At 43.8% G+C, this 15,114-nt stretch overlaps 2 protein-coding genes across 3 annotated transcripts; both read right to left on the bottom strand.

The window, feature by feature from the left end:
* Nucleotides 1-1,823: 1,823 nt before the first annotated feature.
* On the bottom strand, nt 1,824-7,319 carry LOC113035379 (neuronal PAS domain-containing protein 4-like). 2 transcript variants are annotated; one of them, XM_026190917.2, is made up of 10 exons: nt 7,120-7,319; nt 6,919-7,016; nt 6,393-6,630; nt 6,204-6,313; nt 5,790-5,928; nt 4,787-5,700; nt 4,576-4,681; nt 3,849-4,006; nt 3,512-3,657; nt 1,824-3,407 (listed from the first exon to the last, which is right to left on the bottom strand). In XM_026190917.2, exons 2-6 carry the CDS (start codon nt 7,010-7,012, stop codon nt 5,241-5,243), a joined length of 1,041 nt encoding a protein of 346 aa, XP_026046702.2. In that variant the 5' UTR covers nt 7,013-7,016; nt 7,120-7,319; the 3' UTR covers nt 1,824-3,407; nt 3,512-3,657; nt 3,849-4,006; nt 4,576-4,681; nt 4,787-5,240. The 2 variants fall into 2 exon arrangements, with proteins under 2 accessions (XP_026046702.2, XP_080143965.1); XM_080287839.1 differs by lacking the exon at nt 6,919-7,016.
* Nucleotides 7,320-7,334: 15 nt separating this feature from the next.
* On the bottom strand, nt 7,335-12,032 carry LOC113035378 (uncharacterized). The gene is made up of 8 exons (XM_026190915.2): nt 11,502-12,032; nt 10,404-10,567; nt 10,067-10,212; nt 9,864-9,963; nt 9,249-9,510; nt 9,060-9,169; nt 8,646-8,784; nt 7,335-8,556 (listed from the first exon to the last, which is right to left on the bottom strand). Exons 1-8 carry the CDS (start codon nt 11,600-11,602, stop codon nt 7,335-7,337), a joined length of 2,244 nt encoding a protein of 747 aa, XP_026046700.2. The 5' UTR covers nt 11,603-12,032.
* Nucleotides 12,033-15,114: the final 3,082 nt, after the last annotated feature.

The following is a 15,114-nucleotide window of genomic DNA, read 5'->3' on the forward strand; positions in this document are numbered from 1 at the left end:
CTCCGTTTCTCTTTTGTCAGTTCCACCGTGCGGTACCTCCAGCCTCAGTAACACTCTCAGATCCTAGATATGAATCACAGCATCCCCCGAACGTGTTTCATCTTTCACTTCCACTGCCAGACACCTACATTACTTCACCACTCCTGTGAGGCATGGATTCTGTTAATTTCACCACTCTTCATCTTAATTTAATATCAGAGAGATAGCAGGGTGGCCTATGTGATTAAGTGATCCGAGTTATAGATAAAGTGAGTGCGTCCCTGCTTATAGCCTGTGTCTGTATATGCGTGTTTGCGTCTTGATTTTTCATCTCGCTTCTGCTTTGACATCATCAGCGTGTGCCATTACTTTGCATCACTATTTCCCCTCACACAATGAGACACTAATCTAATATTACAACTGCATCTCCCTTTTATATATAATATAATAATAATAATAATAATAATAATAATAATAATAATAATATAAAAATAATGTTGTTTGTGACGATTTTTACAGATGGAATAAAAACAGAGCGCACAGCCTGAGCTTATTGGAAGTGTGTAACCACAGCGACGGAAGAGTGCCAAACTGACTTTACTGCTGAGCTGTGTAATCTGCAGAGACATGGGAATGCTTGGAGTGTTCATTGTGTGTGTCGGTGAAATGAAAAGGGTTTATATTTTTTGCAGTCTCCTTGGTGTGGACAAATGCGCCAAAGCCGCGATGTTAGTGTCACCGTGCCTCGGGGAAATCACTGATGTTTCAGGTGCTGCTGAGTGATGCGGGGAGACTGGAGCACAGCAGATGTGGAGACTTGTTAGGAACTTTATTTGCCATTGTACCCTTCAACAGACATCCCTCTTAATTGGGTCTCCGTGGATAACGCTCGGCATCTGGACTCTTTGCTCATGAATGGACCGAACTGATGTCCTTCTGTGCTCTCATTGCCATACACACTCACACACAGAGACACGCACACTCCTCTTTATTTGCTTATTTAAGTAGTGTCACACCAACAGCACGTAGTGTCTGTGTTAAGACAAAGGTGTTGGAGTTATCACTCCATCTAGTGGTGATTCTAAGTCTCATGACAGAAACATGAACACTGTATTAGCTGCATGCCTGTAGTGCCTCCCCGCGAGCTTTCTCCCCTACGTTTGTGCATGCATGCAAATCTTTTCTGCTTTTAACCTCCGCGATCCATCAGTCGCCTAAATGCGCATTTATTCATCGACTCTGCACATCAACCTAAATCCGTAACTGATTTCACTGTGCACAGTTTATGTGCTCTTGTTGGTGTCACTGCCCACAAGATGTAAAAATCAATGGAGCCCCGAAGAGCCCAGTAGACAATGTGCTGTGGTCTGATTGGCTACAAAGTACTCAGTAGGCCCTCTTGTGATAAATAACTGTTATTCCATAAAGATGTGTTTTGTGCCTGCACTAGTCAATATTTTATAATGATGGCTTACATAATAAAGTGTAGTATGAAAGGTCATTTCTGGTGATGGACCTCCAAATCAACAGTCTTTCCAGCTGTAAAGGGTGCTTCAGTATCTTTTACAACACAAAGCTTTTGGTTCACTCAGGTCACTGCAAGCGTCCAGCTACCCCAGGCAGCTCTGATAATAAAGAAGGGCGACCTGTGATGTGTAAGAGGGCATCTCAGTAATGTGCACACAACGTCTTTCTGTCATTAAAAATAAAGTTTCAACGTTTTTATATATTACCTCTTAAATATCTACTATAGGCCCCTTAACCGCATTCAGCAAAACCTTATCGAGAACGTGGGCAGTCCTCTTTATTAACTCTGTGTTATAATGAATAAACAACAAAGCCTCTGATTTTCTTTAGATTTATTTACATTTCAAATATTTCTGAAGCAAACCGCAGGAATGACTCAGAGTTCTGAATATGCAGGGAATAACACAATTTAAGGCACAAAATTCAGACTTTGAATGGATTTAGCTGTACCACTGAGGTAGCTTCATCTTGTCTAACATCTTTAACTATGACAGTAAGAAAGTTTTAATGGCATACAAAGAAGAAAAAAAACCCAATTTGTGTTAAAAACTATGGCGATAAAGCAGGGTGAATGATCTCACTTACTTTTATTTTGTTTTTCAAGTACATTTTTATGAAAAAAAAGACTTTAGCAAAACAAAACTCAGCTGACAGCAGGTTTTATCCATAGTGTTGGGACAGTATAAAACCCACATAAGTTGCTTGCAGACACGACATTTTAGTGAAGGTTTCCTTGAAATGTCTTTTACTGATATTTGTTTTCTTGATGTATCAGAAGAATAGAAGATGACGGATGTCTCAGCCTGTAGCTGGTGGCACATATGACATTTCAGTTTGCTACCTACAGGATTGTGACACCTGTCAATACTTTGAGTGAAGCCCAAGGAAAACAAAATCTACATGAGCTTTAGCTCTACATTCAGGAAAAAGTTTCTTATAAAAAATAACATCTGAGAAGATGTCCTTTAGTTGTCTTTACTCACACTCTTCTTTAAATCCAGTGGAGGTTTATGACAATATGTCATACAAATGAAATTAGACATTAATTAAATATCTCTAAAGCTTACATACCAAAGCAGCAAATCAATAAATAGGTGGACTGTTTAGTAGAAAGTACCTTGCTGAATGCTGCTTTGCATATAGCTGGTGAATTGAGTTGATGCAACCCAGTGGTTTGATCATGGCGTCCCAGCTGCATACTGATGGGATCTATGGTGATGCTGCACGGTGAAGTGCTCTGCAGCCAGCAGCTTCTGATGGGGCCCCATTCCTGTTATACACTGCTGCTAGATGGTAGCTAGTATTGCTCAATATGCTGCTTTTCCTTGTGAACATGTTTAGATCTTTAATGAAGCTGTCTAACATGCCAACATCAAGAACCAGCTTCTGTGGCTGTAGAAGATTGGTATGTGTGGATAAGTCAGGAGCATCATGATGCAGTTGGACAAAGCTGCCTCAAAGTGGCTGCAACAGAAGGCCGAAATCATCTGGATGCAGAGCACAGTCCGCTGGGCTCTCACACATGTCGGACACAGAGAGACAGTCTGGAACTAAGCGAGCGTCAGATGTATAATCTCTGAAATCACAGGATGGCGATGATGAGGTGGGTGGAGTGTGGCCACTGAGCGTGCCAAAGGATGGCTGGTCAAAGGTTTGAGTGGCTGCAGGGAGGGAGTCTGAGGGTGAATGGTGACAGGTGAGCTCGGTCTCTGAGCAGAGAGTAGAGCACAGCCCCTGATCTGTGCATGCATGCTCATCCATCAGAATGTCATGGCTGACCTCCTCCTGCTCCAGCTAATGGGCTGGCACTCTCCATATGGCTCAACTATAGATCCAGCACCATGACAGATCCATGCACTGGAGTCCATGTCTTATACTGCATCTCCCTGCAGTGCATCTAGCTGGGGGAAAAGACAATATTTTCCATTAGCTCCCAAAGATTCAGAAACTAAAAGTGCTGCAACATTACACCTGAAAATGCCGAATAGTTAACAAAAAGGCTCACCATGGAAACCCCAAGATACTCGGCTACATTTTCTGACACATACACCAGCCTGCCCTGTGCGGTGGAGACGAGGATGAAGCCGTGCAAGGCTTGAAGAAAGACCTCATGTGGCAGAGAGCAGTGTGATCGCTCTCCAGCTGGGAGCCCTTAGAGAGGAAAGAGTGAGTTCAGCCTTGCTTATATAGCATGCATCTCTGCGGGTTATCACATCTGTTACTTTTTGATTTGGTCTCAAGGGTACTGAAGATTTAGTCCCATTTTGTTTGACAGCGATGCAGGCTGAATGCAGATTAAAAGTTCAAAGGCATTAAAGGATGACTGCAGTATGAAAACTTACCCCGGACAGACTTCCTGATGTAGGTGCAGATGATGGCCATGGAGTGAAGGTACGAGAGTCGCTCCTGGTCCTCCAGGGTGATGGGCAGCAGAGCACGCATGTTCTTGATCTCATGATTGATGTGGTCCCGTCGAGCTTTGGATGCCCCTTTGGTGGATCTGTGAGAGACCATGGTCACTGAGGTCAGAAGGCTGAACTGAAAACTAAAGTAGTAAATCCGGTGAGCCCGAACTTTTGTCTATTTCCACACTTGCATTTAAAGATCATTCTGATGTGTAACTGCCAAGTGTAGTGCGCTTTTTTTTAAAATGAAAATCTAATTGCAAGAAAAAAAAGAGTAATTGGCCTGAACTCATGCAGCCTCTTTTTCATGGCTCACCCTGCCTTATAGCGTTAGCTTGTGGGAAGGTGATGACTTTGAATATCAAGGGTTCCTATGGAAACTGCTGATATTTGCAGTGACAATGGCACTAGGTGCTCATTTTTAAAATGTTGTCACAATATTAGAAGATAAACGGATCTATGTCAGTGTAAATGCTGTCAGATTCTTAAAAAGTACTTTTTCTCAAATTAAGACATCAGTGTAACATAAAACCCAGCTGACAAAATTGCAGAAAGGAAAAATAAAAGAATGTCTACATGAGCTTTAACTAAGCTTTTCAGGATGGGAAAGTGTTGCATATGAAAATAACATCTGAGAAGATGTCCTTTAGTTGTCTTTACTCACACTCGCCTTTAAATCCAGTGGAGGTTTATGACAATATGTCATACAAGTGGTCGTCCAGTTAAGTCTCAGACTTATTTCAGGACGGGTTTTCTTCAGCAAGCTCCACCTAAAGAAAGACAGAAAATAAAATTAGACATTAATTAAATATCTCTAAAGCTTACATACCAAAGCAGCAAATCAATAAATAGGTGGACTGTTTAGTAGAAAGTACCTTGCTGAATGCTGCTTTGCATATAGCTGGTGAATTGAGTTGATGCAACCCAGTGGTTTGATCATGGCGTCCCAGCTGCATACTGATGGGATCTATGGTGATGCTGCACGTGAAGTGCTCTGCAGCCAGCAGCTCCTCTGCAATGAAGCCAGTGTGCTCTTGCTGCTCCTGATGGGGATGGGGCCCATATATCCTGCACACTAAGCCGTACTGCTAAGCCAGAATACTGGTTTCTCTGCTGTCAGGCTCTATGGATGTGAGATACTGGTTGGGATTAAAGAGACTGGTACGTATGGGTCACGATGCAGTTGGTCAACGCTGCTTCCTTGTGGCTTAACCTGAAGGTCGAAATTGTCCGCTGGGCTCTCACACGTGTCGGATACAAATGAGCAGTCTGGAACAAGGCGAGCATCAGAATTGAGAATGTACATGCTCTGAAATAATTAGTCGGAGATTAGGAGATAAATGGAGAGTGGCCACTGAGCATGCCAAAGGTTTGAGTGGCTGCAGCAAGCTCTGTGTCTGGGTAGGAATAATGGGAGGGAGAGGCCTCAGGGGTGCACAGCCGCTGATCTGTGCATACATGCACATCCATCAGAATGTCATGGCTGAGCTCCTCCTGCTGCAGAGAGGAGCTGGAGGAGGCGGGGCTGTATGGAGGGATGAGGACAGCAGGGCTATCACCCAGAAGGGCAGGTGAGCTCGGGGAAGAGCCGCTCACCACACAGTCTGTGTCGTGCTCAGACTCCCTCGTATCTCTGGCACCAGGCTCCTCACTCTGGCTGTTGGGTGTCCTCTGCCTTTTATTGTTGGAGCTTTGAGGATGTTGAGCACAGTGGTAGGAATTTGGCAGAAATGCTGGTTTGAAGGCCATGCTGCTGATTTTCTTCTGAAGAAATCTGGCCTCAGTTTCACTGCAGGAACACAACGTGCAACAAGTCAGCGTCTTTACTGGGAAAACACTGAAACATGTGCTCAGTTTTTCCAGAGGAGGTCATAATACCTGATGATGAAGTTGGTGCAGCTGATGGTCTGGCATTCCCCAGAGACTTTGGTGGCTCGACTGTAGATCCAGCACCACGACAGATCCATGCGCTGGAGTCTCAGCACCATTTCCACCTGGAAGCCGTCATCTGAGTGCACTGGAGGAAATGTTCATGGTTATAACCGTGCACACAAAACCTCAAACGTATCGCACACGCTAAAATAAATATGTAACGTGCTGAACTAAAGAACTGCATTCAAAGAGAATGATGCTAAACAGTCTTAATATTTACTATTTCATATCATTCAACAACTGAAAGCTAAAGTGCTCAGTGTGCTGTGAATAGATGACAACAGCTATTTAATGTGCCAGTGAATACTGAAATCCTAACATTTAGCTGTCTCTTTGTCTTAAAGGCTGTTGTTCACTTACTCAAACTTCTGTGAGAATCTGCACTCAGCGACAGATCTTCAGGATGGACGAGGCTGTACCATGATCGACCAATCATTTCCTCTGCTGAATACCCCAACAAAGGAGAAACGCTAAAAAGGAAAATCAAAATGTCAATAAACAGAAAAATGCTGATTATTCCTGCTCACAGAAGAAGTTGTGCAATTGTACCCATCTGACAGCTTCATAAAGCTCATATCCAGTCCATGAGAGTCCGTGCTCCTCAGGCAGTTCACTGCTAGGGTGCAGACAGTGACAAACAGTGGCTCAGTGGTGGTGGTGGTGGTAAGGAAGGACACACAGAGGAAGCTTCCAGATCTTCCCTCAACTCTGACCAGTATAGAGGAACAGCTGCCATGTTGCAACTTAAAGGTCTTGGAGGATTTCATGCAACATATAAAACTCCGCTCTGAGGAAAGAAAACACGTCAGTTTAGTCTTTCATGTTTGTTAAAACATTTAAGACTAGTTTTGCCGAGTTTTAAAACCAACTATGAATTAAATGGAAGAAATTCACTTAAAATAAGGGCTTTGTAGCACAATGCTGCATCAGTAATGGATTTCATAAACAGATTTCAGGGGAAACTGGCTCATTTTTTCCACCTACAGCAGCAATGTCAGTAATATTACAGCAAAAAGAGGGGGATCGTTTTATACAGTCATTTTAAATGCCGCGCATCATTTGAAATTTTGGTTACCTGATAATATTTTGCTTTCGATGTCCAGGTTTGATTTAACAATCTCAGTATCGGAACATCCCACCATGTCATAACGTGTCTCCTCGCAGTACATACATCTGCGAAAGTGTCATAGTTGGTGTTAGTTCTAACAGATTCAAAATCCATCACTGCTGCAACATTACACCTGAAAATGACAATGTAATTCACAAAAGGGCTCACCGTGGAAAGCCCGAGATATTCAGCTACACGTTCTCAAGCACAGACCAGCGTGCCCTGTGTGCTGGTGATGAGGGTGAAGCCATGCAAGGCAGCTGATCTGTCACTCACTCTTTGTCTCCACTATAGATCCGGCACCATGACAGATCCACGAACTGGAGTCTCAGCACCATCTGTACCCGACAACTGTCATGTGCCATCTCATTAGGGTGGACTGTTTAGTAGAGATGATGTTGAAGCAACCCAGTGGTTTGATCATGGCATCCCAGCTGCATACTGATGGGATCTATGGCGATGCTGCCCACGGTGAAGTGCTCTGCAGCCAGCAGCTCCTCTGCAATGAAGCCAATGTGCTCCTGCTGCTCCTGATGGGGATGGTGCCCGTTCCTGCTGCACACTAAGCCCTGCTGGTAGTTGGTATCGCTCAATGTGCTGCCTTTTCTTGTGAACATGTTCAGATCTTTCATGAAGCTGTCAAACATGGCAACATCAAGAACCAGCGCAGGATTGGGAAGACGAACTGAGGGGGGAGGAGAATTAGGGGGCCAGTCACAGGCTGAGGGCATCGTGTTGGTGGCTGTAGTTTGGACCACATGCTGATAGGGATTCACAGTGTGATGCCGGTCAAACCTGCTGGCCAGCGAGGAGATCTGCTGGGCCAGAATACTGATCTCCACCTGCTCACTTTCGCTATACTGGTTAGGCTCTAGGGATGTGGGAGACTGGCTGGGATTAAAAATACTGGTATGTGTGGATAAGTCAGGAGCATCATGATGCAGTTGGACAACGCTGCCCTCTTGTGGCTGCAACAGAAGGCCGAAATCATCTGGATGCAGAGCACAGTCCGCTGGGCTCTCACACATGTCGGACACAGAGAGACAGTCTGGAACTAAGCGAGCGTCAGATGTATAATCTCTGAAATCACAGGATGGCGATGATGAGGTGGGTGGAGTGTGGCCACTGAGTGTGCCAAAGGATGGCTGGTCAAAGGTTTGAGTGGCTGCAGGGAGGGAGTCTGAGGGTGAATGGTGACAGGTGAGCCCAGTCTCTGGGTAGGAATAATGGGAGGGAGAGGCCTCAGGGGAGCACAGCCACTGATCTGTGCATACATGCACATCCATCAGAATGTCATGGCTGAGCTCCTCCTGCTGCAGAGAGGAGCTGGAGGAGGCGGGGCTGTATGGAGGGATGAGGACAGCAGGGCTATCACCCAGAAGGGCAGGTGAGCTCGGGGAAGAGCCGCTCACCACACAGTCTGTGTCGTGCTCAGACTCCCTCGTATCTCTGGCACCAGGCTCCTCACTCTGGCTGTTGGGTGTCCTCTGACTTTTATTGTTGGAGCTTTGAGGGTGTTGAGCACAGTGGTAGGAATTTGGCAGAAATGCTGGTTTGAAGGCCATGCTGCTGATTTTCTTCTGAAGAAATCTGGCCTCAGTTTCACTGCAGTAACACAACGTGCAACAAGTCAGCGTCTTTACTGGGAAAACACTGAAACATGTGCTCAGTTTTTCCAGAGGAGGTCATAATACCTGATGATGAAGTTGGTGCAGCTGATGGTCTGGCATTCCCCAGAGACTTTGGTGGCTCGACTATAGATCCAGCACCACGACAGATCCATGCGCTGGAGTCTCAGCACCATTTCCACCTGGAAGCCGTCATCTGAGTGCACTGGAGGAAATGTTCATGGTTATAACCGTGCACACAAAACCTCAAACGTATCGCACACGCTAAAATAAATATGTAACGTGCTGAACTAAAGAACTGCATTCAAAGAGAATGATGCTAAACAGTCTTAATATTTACTATTTCATATCATTCAACAACTGAAAGCTAAAGTGCTCAGTGTGCTGTGAATAGATGACAACAGCTATTTAATGTGCCAGTGAATACTGAAATCCTAACATTTAGCTGTCTCTTTGTCTTAAAGGCTGTTGTTCACTTACTCAAACTTCTGTGAGAATCTGCACTCAGCGACAGATCTTCAGGATGGACGAGGCTGTACCATGATCGACCAATCATTTCCTCTGCTGAATACCCCAACAAAGGAGAAACGCTAAAAAGGAAAATCAAAATGTCAATAAACAGGAAAACGTTCATTATGCCTGCTCACAGAAGAAGTTGTGCAATTGTACCTATCTGACAGCTTCATAAAGCTCATATCCAGTCCATGTGTGCTGTTGAAGCTGTGACAGAAGTGAGAGTCGGTGCTCCTCAGGCAGTTCACTGTTGGGGTGCAGAGAGCCACGAACAGTGGCTCGCTGGTTGTAGTGGTAGGGGAGCATGCATAGGGTTGAGGGAAGAACTGGAAGCTTCCTCTGACCAGTATAGAGGAACAGCTGCCATGTTGCAACTTAAAGGTCTTGGAGGTTTTCATGCAACATATAAAGCTCCGCTCTGGGGAAAGAAAACGTAACAGTTTAGTCTTTCATGTTTGTAAAAAAGAGGTTGGGCAAGTTTTAAAACTCACTATGAATAAAATGGCTAAAATAAGGGCTTTGTGGGGCATTTGGGGGATTTTGCATCAGTAGCACATTTCACAAATTTGGCATTTTCTGCAGATCTGAAACCTCTTTAGTGTCCTCACTGGATTTGCATCAAACCAAGTTGAATTTCCAAGGAAACCGGCTTACTTTTTTTCCTCACAGTAGAAATATCTGTGACAGTACCAGCAACCAGCATGTGATAACACTATAATCGTTTCAAATGCCATACATATCATTTTAAACTGAATTCCAAATCTTTCTTACCTGACATTGAGTTGTTTTCAAGGTCCAGGTTTGATTTAACAATGTCGACATCAGAGTGTTCCACCATATCATATATCGTGTCTCCCTGCAGCACGTCTACCTGGGAAAGTTACACAATTTCCCATTAGCTCCCAAAGATTCAGAAACTAAAAGTGCTGCAACATTACACCTGAAAACACAATGTAGCTAACAAAAAGGCTCACCATGGAAACCCCGAGATACTCGGCTACATTTTCTGACACATACACCAGCCTGCCCTGTGCGGTGGAGACGAGGATGAAGCCGTGCAAGGCTTGAAGAAAGACCTCATGTGGCAGAGAGCAGTGTGATCGCTCTCCAGCTGGGAGCCCTTAGAGAGGAAAGAGTGAGTTCAGCCTTGCTTATACAGCATGCATCTCTGCGGGTTATCACATCTGTTACTTTTTGATATGGTCCCTAGAGGCCTTCATGCTCAGTCCCATTTTGTTTGACAGCGATGCAGGCTGAATGCAGATTAAAAGTTCAAAGGCATTAAAGGATGACTGCAGTATGAAAACTTACCCTGGAAGAGAACAGACTTTTTGATGTAGGTGCAGATGACGGCCATGGAGTGAAGGTACGAGAGTCGCTCCTGGTCCTCCAGGGTGATGGGCAGCAGAGCACGCATGTTCTTGATCTCATGATTGATGTGGTCCCGTCGAGCTTTGGATGCCCCTTTGGTGGATCTGTGAGAGACCATGGTCACTGAGGTCAGAAGGCTGGACTGAAAACTAAAGTAGTAAATCCGGTGAGCCCGAACTTTTGTCTATTTCATCACTCGCATTTCAAAAAAAAAAAAAAAAAAGATGTCTAAGTGACAAGTGTAGAGTAAAAAAACAAAAACCTAACAGAGAGTTTTCTGAACTGATCCTGCCTCTTTTTTCCACAGTTCACCCCGCCTGATATCTCTTCCCCACAAGCCAAAGCTGACTTTGAATATCAAGGGTTCCTATGGAAACTGCTGATATGAGAGGCTGTTGTGCGTCTCCAACAGAAATGAGGGCTCTCGATAGACTTTGCGTGATCAGTATCTGTCTGGACCCATCCACGGAGAGCCTGGGGTTTTTATAGCTGCCAAGGCTTCAGCGTGGGCGTCACACAGGGAAGGCTGGGCTTCTGATGCTCCCTTCATTGCCTTATAAAGTGGGTGTCCTCTGAGTGGGGTGCCCCACGTCACAAGCTCTCAGAAAGTGCCACAAAAGGAGAATTATATCACAATGTATCCCAGTGAGTTAATCAGAGATCCACAACTGGACTTTTTAGGGCAGTTATCTGGACTTAGCTTATGTGTTATAACCTTTCAAATGGACACACTATGAATTTCCATTATTATGTTATATTCAGAACCATATTTCCTGTATATATGTATATTAAAAGAATCACTTTGAAAGAGTTTTCTTTGATTCAGCATAATTTTGGCGGCATCATGTGCAAGGCTGGATTAGTATGTATCACAAATAATAAGCTACTAGGCTGTAGACATGGGAGGGGATTAAGTGCTCCCCGTCGTGCATGCACTATAACGCACAGCTGATTCCAAATTTTCCCAGCAGCCGTGCGCTGATTCAGCCGCTAGAGGACGTGGAGCAGAGAGGAGGGGAAAGAAGAGTTATCACTGACCTGAACCTCCTGTAGACTGGGCTCCGGTGATCCGCGGGCAGATGGTGGGAAGTGCAAGGAGTACTGACGTGACATTTACACAAGTTGCACCAAATAGTCATTTTTGTCGCCGTTGTTTCCACCTAACGAATAAGCATTGGTTGCAAACGATCAGACATTGCTCGTGCTTTTTAAAAAAGGCAATAAAATGTTCTTTTTTCTTAAGTTTTAAAGAAGTTCTATCGTGAGTATTTAAAGCAGCCCCCTGTGAGGTGAAAAGAAAAGGCGTCTTCATCTCTTACCTCAGCAGACCGAAGATGAGTGTCAGGCACTTGTGACCGTCCCTCCTTTTATAGCCCCAAACCCCACACCTCTCCTCCGACCCAGCCAGTGAGGAAGAGGAAAAGGCTAAATGGGATAATGTTACCTGTTGTGACGCGATGACAAACGACCGAGGCGGGTTATATTTGGTGAAAAGAGCCCTAAAAATAACCCGTCAGACAGGACGCAGAATGAGCGGTGATGAATTAAAGTGCAATCATCAAAAAAAATGTTTGAAACTTTCCTCTTATATGTGCAGACACTGTGGTATTTTAAGAAAACTGTGATTCCCTGGCCAATCAGGACGTCCCCTGGCACCCGGACAAAGCAGTCCTTTTTTGTTGTTTTTGTTGTTGTTGTTTTGAAGGGGAAAAATTGATAATCCATCTTGGAACAGCTTTGAAATTCAGAACATCACACCACACTGTAAAATACTTTTACCTTTTTGTAAATTATTGGCTATTATTATTTAGTGTTGATCTATTTTCTGTGTTGCAGGACCTGTTAACCGTATAACGTGATTTTTGTCCCCCATAAGTGCACAAAAACACCGACTGTCGCAAAAATGAGTCGTGTACATTTATATGTAATTTATTTTTATTCATTTTTACTTTTGTCACACGATTTAATAAAGGCTCCAGTAAAATAAATACGTTTAAAAAGTGGGAACTTTTTTCTGGGAACTTTCATGGTTCGGGCTTTGTAGGGTTAAAAGGAGAACCGACTACAGATGGCGCTCACAGGACAGAAAGATTAAGAACCAGCGGTTGAGTCTGCTGGATTTTACAAACTCACTCCAGCATTTGTTGTGAAATGCAGTGGAGTAGAAATTCCGCATTTGATGGTTTTCTGTGCTGCTTTAGAGTATGAAAAAAGTCTTTGGTTAACTTTTATTTCTTTATTTTTTGCTTTCAAGGAATCAGACTGTCTTGTAACTATTATTTATTTATATATCAAGTCATCCTTAATAATTCTTCAGACTTTAGAAATGTTGTCCACGGTTTGTATCGGGGGTTTTCTCACTCATTTTCTGTCCAGTTCTTGTGTCTGAACATTTGTTTTCTTTATTTATTTATTCAGCCGATTAACACTGAGGTATGAGTCACTGAAATATAAAAAGAAACACTTAAGAATTTAATATTTGTATTACTGTCACAAAAATGTTGTTCTCATTTCATTGAATTTAAAAAAAAAAATACCAAAGTTAACAAAAAAATACATTTGTCCACAAACAAGGTGATTCTCAAAAACAAAAGGTATTAATCAAAAATGTGGCACCTCGTGACATAATGTGCTGTCCTTAAAAAAAAAAAAAAAAAAAAAGGAAACTAGGGAAATGGAGGACTATCTACAGCAGATGCACAGTTTCTGAAAGTCATGTCTTTAAGAAATTGAGAGAATCCAAAAAAAAGGCCTGAGAGATGCCCTTTAGTTGATCCGTCTACTGTTCACTGAAGCCTCATCAGAAATGGTCTCAGTGGAAGTGTGGCTGTCATGAAGCCGTTCTTAAGGAAGGGAAGCAGGGAGAAAAAGTTGAGGTATGCCAAATTACACAAGAACTGGACTGAAAATGAGTGTTGATGAGTCTTATGCAGTGATGAATCCAAATTTGATTTGTTTCGCTTCTAATGATCATCAGTATGTATGTATGTATGTATGTAGCACAGGAGAATGGTACAACAGTGAGCGTCTCCAGCCATCTATAAAACACACTGCAGGCTCTGAGCTGCATTTCAGCCAGTGGTGTTGAAGATCTTGGCAAATTTGATGGAATTATAAACGCAGAAAAGTAGTCAGATTTTGATCCAACATGCAACACAATATAAAAGTGTCTAATTGGTATCGGCTTTATTTTTCAGCACGACAATGACCCCAAACACACTGCCAACACAGTGAAAGCTCACCTGGATAAAAAACAAAATTAAGCAGAATCAGCCGTGGATTGGCCTCCCCAGAGCCCGGACCTGAACATTATTGAAGCACTGTGGCATCATCTTGACAGAGAACAGAACAAAAGGCAGCCAACATCCAAAGAAATCTTGCTTGTGTTGAAGAACAAAGGTGATCATACTAAATATTGACTTGTTAAAATTATACAGACTGTGTGTGCGCATCATATACAGTATTTTTGTGTCTCCGCATCTCAAATCGTTGCATCCATTTCCCATTTTTCCAACCGCAGTCTAAATGGGGACTGGCTTAAGACTTTTGCACAAAGTCACAAGCCATTCAAACCTGAAGCAGAAAACCAGTTTGGTGCATCATTGTTTAATCTGTGAACAGACTTGTGAGGAAGTGAGTTATGGCAGCCTTCAAAGGGCTTTGACTGCGTGCATATTAGTCACTCAATTAAACCCCTGCTGGAAGGGAACTAAGCTACAGGTCTACAAATATGACGCACTGAGTCTGAGCGGCTCACACAAAATTAGTTCTTTAAGCAGATGAGTAGATTACGGGCATCACAAAACATGACTAAAGCATACTAGAAACTTAGAAGTCTACCAAATTCTCACACTCATCTAAGACGAGAGTGATGGCAAGTGATGCCTGCATACGAAACTGCTGATTAGTTTGCACGTTTATTCGTGTTCATTAGTGAAATTACTACTTTTGTTTCTCTTTGGGTGTATTTAAACAGCTATGCCTCCTATCCTCTAAGGACTCATGCTCCTTGAATCCCTCTATTCTCAAATCCCCAATTTAGTCGCCTTTTACCAGAGAACTAGAACTTGAGTGAGCGAACGGGACATCGATATGGGAGGGACAAGACAAAACAAATCACTCTGAACAAATCCTCAGTCCAATTCTCAAGGGCCAGTGGGACCGTCTGAGTCCTGAGGGGAAATTAGAGCGTAATTTGGCTGAGTGTCTCCTTGCATTAGCGCCTGCGTCACAGCTCGAAGCAGGCTCCGGGCCCAGACAAAGGGGACCCAGCGAAGCACTGCTTCCTGTGTGCGGTGGGACCAGGCGGGACAGGGTGTCTCTGCTGCCTCACTTTAAGCTGACCCTCCGTCTGTGGCGTGCACTTAACACTGAAGATAACACTGGCTTTATAGCAGGGGGCTGGTGACAGACAGGAACAGACTGCCAGGACACCACTGGTAGCAGGGGCAGAGCTTGGTGCTGAGGCTCAGTGCAAGATGCTCATTTTATGGAAACCAAAAAAGCAACCACACACAATCCATTAGTCTGCAGACTGGTGCGGGGGGAGCGGGTTAGGCGGTAACCCAGTCGAGTAGACGGTGAGGGGTCTCAGACAGGCTGGCTGGGGTAGATGTGGATGGTTTTTAAGCAGGAAACAGAAAATATAGAA

This window comes from Astatotilapia calliptera, chromosome 13 (assembly GCF_964374335.1).
Source record: "Astatotilapia calliptera chromosome 13, fAstCal68.1, whole genome shotgun sequence".
Taxonomy (NCBI): domain Eukaryota; kingdom Metazoa; phylum Chordata; class Actinopteri; order Cichliformes; family Cichlidae; genus Astatotilapia; species Astatotilapia calliptera.

Bases quoted from the DNA above. Each gene is read 5' to 3' on its own strand.
- LOC113035378 (XM_026190915.2), bottom strand. From the start codon at position 11,602: ATGACTATTTGGTGCAACTTGTGTAAATGTCACGTCAGTACTCCTTGC. The intron at 9,170-9,248 runs GTACAATTGCAC...TTTCCTTTTTAG, and splicing joins TTTATGAAGCTGTCAGATAG to CGTTTCTCCTTTGTTGGGGT. The intron at 8,785-9,059 runs GTAAGTGAACAA...CATTTCCTCCAG, and splicing joins AGATTCTCACAGAAGTTTGA to TGCACTCAGATGACGGCTTC.
- LOC113035379 (XM_026190917.2), bottom strand. From the start codon at position 7,012: ATGTACTGCGAGGAGACACGTTATGACATGGTGGGATGTTCCGATACT. The intron at 6,631-6,918 runs GTAACCAAAATT...TTCTTTCCTCAG, and splicing joins CGAAAGCAAAATATTATCAG to AGCGGAGTTTTATATGTTGC. The intron at 5,929-6,203 runs GTAAGTGAACAA...CATTTCCTCCAG, and splicing joins AGATTCTCACAGAAGTTTGA to TGCACTCAGATGACGGCTTC.